The 4,795-nt window shown below is 40.2% G+C and overlaps 1 protein-coding gene across 1 annotated transcript; it reads left to right on the top strand.

Moving 5' to 3' along the window:
- The first annotated feature begins 2,844 nt into the window (after nt 1–2,844).
- LOC138878160 (uncharacterized mitochondrial protein AtMg00810-like) lies at nt 2,845–3,153 on the top strand. Its single transcript, XM_070157826.1, has one exon. The coding sequence runs from the start codon at nt 2,845–2,847 to the stop codon at nt 3,151–3,153; it is 309 nt and encodes a 102-aa protein (XP_070013927.1).
- Nucleotides 3,154–4,795: the final 1,642 nt, after the last annotated feature.

The following is a 4,795-nucleotide window of genomic DNA, read 5'->3' as shown; positions in this document are numbered from 1 at the left end:
GAAACCATTGAGAATTTTAGTAAAGAAAAAGAGGCTTTAGTGGAGAAAGTGAATGCTATTGAGTAGGAGAGAGATGACCTTTTAGTAGTGATTATTGACTTAAGGGAAACAATAGAGGAACTTGGAGTTGAGTGTAGTCCTGGAAACTCTGAAAAAGAGAAAGAGATAGCTAGTGAGGCACACATTAAACTTGAAAAGAGTTAATTGCTGTGAGAACTAGTTTGTGTGGTGAACTTGAGAAAAATAGGCAACTCCAAGCAGAACTGGAAAGAGTAAATAATGATCTTGAGAAGTCCCTTAAATAGACCCGGTCCTCGGAAGCTATTACTGCCATATATGTTAATAATGGTAGTAACGGGCAGGAAATAGGGTTTTAAAAGGAGAGAACTCCTTATAACCCTCACAACAAATATGTTAATGTACCCGATAATTGGTTGTGCACCCACTGTGGGAACAATGGGCATTTCAAGGAAAATTACCAAGCCAGGGTTCAGTCTCTACAGAAAAACAAAGTTTTTACTAAGAGAGTAACTGCTGAAAAGGGACCAGGTGCCACTCATAAAAAATGCATGTTACCTGCATGGAGTAAATGAGCACTTATTTATCCTCTTGCTTATTACAAGGGACACAAACTTGCTTGCGTTCCTAAATCTAACCCGTGATCTCTTTGTGCAGGGAACAGTGAAAGAAAGTAGTCAACAATGGTTCATGGACAATGGTTGCTCAAAGCACATGATTGGAAATACTGTGGACTTTCTTTCACTAAAAGCCCTGCAAGGAGGGAGTATATCCTTTGGAATTGGGAAAAGGGGGTACATTCTTGGTGTTGGAAAAATTGGAAAGTCACTCACTCACTCAATTGAGAATGTGTACTATGTTAATGGTCTTAAGTACAGTCTCTTGAGTGTCTCTCAGATTTGTGATAAAGAAAACAAAGGTGGAGTTCTTGTCCAAGATATGCACAGTTACAAATCTGATAACTGGTGAAGTGGTACTTGTGGCCAAAAGATACAAGAACATCTATGTTGCTGATTTCGAGTCTCTACAAAGTGTTGATCTGAGTTGTTTAAAAGCTAATAATGATGATGTTGAATTGTGGCACAGAATACTGGGGCTCGCAAGCTTCTCTCTACTGAATAAGCTAATTCAGAAGGACCTGGTTCTTGGTCTGCCCATGTCAAAGTTCAAAGAACACAAAGTCTGTGATGCCTGTTCTAGAAGCATGTGAAATCTTCATTCAAGTCAAAGAAAGATGTCAGCACCTCAAAACCACTTGATCTCCTTCATATGGATTTATGTGGCCCTATGAGAGTGCAGAGTAGGAGAGGAAAAAATATATCTTTGTGATAGTGGATGACTACTCTAGATTCACTTGGACTCTAATTCTTAGAACAAAAGATGATACCTTCGAAGTCTTCGTAGCCTTTGTGAAGAAAATCCAAGTGAAGATGGAATCAAGAGTAGCATGCATTAGATCAGATCATGGAACAGAGTTTGACAATGCCAAGTTTGATGAATTCTATAACGAGAATGACATTACTCACAACTTCTCAGCCCCAAGAACTCCCCAGCAAAATGGAGTTGTGGAAAGGAAGAACAGAACTCTTGAGGAAATGGCAAGAACAATGCTGATCGATAGTGGGATTGCTAAGAACTTCTGGGCTGAAGCTGTCAACACTACATGCTACTTGGCAAATAGGTGCATGATCAGATCTCTCCTGAATAAAACCCCCTTATGAGTTTTTAAATGGAAGGAAGCCCAAGATGACTCACCTAAGAATATTTGGGTGCAAATGTTATGTTCTCAATAATGGAAAGGATCAGCTTGGAAAATTTGATGCCAAGAGTGATGAAGGAATCTTTTTGGGGTAATCTTCTCAAAGCAAAGCTTACAAGATACACAACAAGCGGACACAGTGTGTTGAGGAAAGTGTACATGTAATCTTTGACGAGTCTTATCCCTCCTAAGAGAAAATCAACAAGAATGATCAAGATGGAGAGCATCTGCTAGTTCCAGGAGAATGCAAGGGAACCAGGTAGATCTAACCAGCTCTTCTACAAATCAGCCTCAAGTGCCCAAATGGAAACACAAAAGCTCCCACCCTCTTGACAACATAATTACCCCTCTAGATTTAGGAGTGCAAACCAGATCAAAAGCTAGAAATTCACTTGGATTCTCAGCCTTTCTTTCCCAAAGAGAACCCAAAAACATCAAGGAAGCCTTAAAAGATGCAGACTGGATTACAACCGTGTAAGATGAGCTGCATCAGTTTGAAAGAAATAATGTATGGCACCTGGTACCTAGACCCTCAGATCGAACCATCATAGAAACCAGGTGGGTATTCAGGAATAAGCTTGATGAACATGAAAACACTACAAGGAACAAGGCTAGGCTAGTGGTTCAAGGTTACAATCAGGAGGAAGGAATTGATTATGATGAGACATTTGCTCCGGTTGCTCGCATGGAAGCTATCAGAATCCTAATTGCCTTTGCATCACATATGGAATTCACTCTGTTCCAAATGGATGTCAAAAGTGCATTTCTGAATGGATTTCTTAAGGAAGAAGTATATGTAAAGTAACCTCCAAGGTTTGAGTGTCATGAACACCCTAAATATGTGTTCAAGTTGGACAAGGCACTATATAGGTTAAATCAGGCTCCTCGAGCTTGGTATGAAAGACTATCAAAGTTTCTCTTAGAAAATAGTTTTACAAGAGGAAAAATTGACAACACCTTGTTCCTAAAGAAACGAGGGAGGAACCTGCTCATCGTTCAGGTATATATTTGATGATATCATTTTTGGGGAAATAACTGATTCACTATGTGAAGAATTTGCAAAAATCATGGGAAGTGAGTTTGAAATGAGCATGATGGGAGAGTTAAACTTATTTTTGGGTCTTCAAGTGAAACAATCCATAAAAGGTACATTTATCAGCCAGCAAAAGTACATTAATGAGCTCCTGAAGAAGTTTGATATGGAAGCATCAAAAGTGATCGACACTCCCATTGCCACTGCTACTCGACTAGACATGGATGAATCTGGCTCTCATGTAAATCAAACCATGTATAGAGGAATTATTAGGTCTCTTCTCTATCTCACTGCCAGTAGACTTGATGTTGTCTTCAATGTGGGGCTATGTGCAAGATTTTAGTCAAATCCCAAGGAATCTCATCTGAAAGCTGCCAAAAATATTTTGAGATATCTTGAGGGAACGCAGGACCTGGTCCTGTACTATCCTTTAGGTGATAATTTTAATTTTATTGGGTATGTTGATGCTGACTATGCGGGTTATCTTATGAATAGGAAAAGTACTTCAGGAATGGCTCACTTTCTAGGATCATGTCTCATTTTATGGGGCACAAGGAAGCAAAACTCAGTGACTCTTTCAACAGGTGAAACAGAATATGTAGCTGCAGCTTCTTGCTGTGCTCAACTCTTATGGATCAAACAACAATCGGAAGATTTTTGTGTGTACACTGACTGTGTGCCTCTTCTATGTAACTACACCAGTGCACTCAACATGGCCAAGAACCCGGTTCAATACAAAAGAACCAAGCACATTGATGTGAGATATCATTTTCTAAGAGACAATGTGGAGAAAAGGCTTATTTGTATGAAGTTCTACAGTACAAAAGACCAAATTGCAGATATCTTTACCAAAGCATTAAGCAGAGAACATTTTGAAAGAAATAGGCTGGAGCTGGGGCTAATAAAGCCAAATTGAGAACCTGATTCTGCAAAGAGAGTGAAGCGTGAGAGTTTGTCTGCTAAAGAACGACTGAGGTAACAAAAGGTCTTGTAGGGTCGCACTTTTGACCGAGCAATCTCTGAAATGGCCGGAATGATTCAAATAGTGGAGATGGTCGAGTTTCAACAGTGGGGACATCTTTTCAAAATGGATGTACCTAAGGTTTATGAGGATAAAGTCCAAAGCTTCTATGTCGACCTCTTTCCTGTTGACACTGACCATATATGTGCCTTAGTTAATGGAGTATATATTATGTTAGATGCTTCTTTGCTCGGGGACATTCTTAAGGTCCCTACAACTGGTAAGTCTTCTGTGGAGAATGTGTGGGTTAAATTTCAGAAATGCTATTGTGAAGGAAGGTGCAAACCAACAGGGGGAACATGTTCACAAGAAAGCCTTGCTTCCCGTTTATCAGTTATTGTTCGAGTTGGCGAACAAGGTTCTTCTACCCCGTGCTGAGAGAAGGTCCATTACTTCCAAATCTGACTTGTATATGATGGAAGCACTGTATGGGTTTAAAGCTGTAAACTTGCCTTCCATTATGATTGAGCACATGTAGAAGGTGGCGACTTTAAAGGATGTAAACCACAGTCTTCCATATGAATTTCTTCTCACGCACGACTTTAAGTTCTTCAAAGTGCCCTTGGGACAGTTCAAAGTAGGGACCAAGAAGCAGAACTTCTCTCAAACTACTTTGGAGGAATGCGAGTGTATTGAAATGAATGAAGGGGTTGGCAGCACTTCAACAATATCTCAGCTCATTAATGCTCAAAACAGTACTACTGATGAGATTCGCAGGTTGAAGGCAAGGAATGCCATACTGACAGCAAGCCCAAGGGGCCCCAGGGTTAAATGAGGAGATAACTCGTCTGACCAAAGAAAATGCTGATCTTTGGGAACAAGTGGAGAACCTAAAGGAGAAACTGCTCAACGAGAAAATGTCAGCGAATGCCCAAATAGATCTAGTTCTCAACACCCTTGCTGCAGCCTCCAAACCCTCTCCTCCTATTGTCCCTTAGGCAACCCTTTTTAGTGACCAATTTCT

This window comes from Nicotiana sylvestris, chromosome 9 (assembly GCF_000393655.2).
Source record: "Nicotiana sylvestris chromosome 9, ASM39365v2, whole genome shotgun sequence".
NCBI classification, from domain to species: domain Eukaryota; kingdom Viridiplantae; phylum Streptophyta; class Magnoliopsida; order Solanales; family Solanaceae; genus Nicotiana; species Nicotiana sylvestris.
This window is presented reverse-complemented; position numbering and strand designations above follow the sequence as displayed.

Coding starts and splice junctions, on each gene's coding strand:
- LOC138878160 (XM_070157826.1), top strand. CDS start 2,845: ATGGGAAGTGAGTTTGAAATGAGCATGATGGGAGAGTTAAACTTATTT.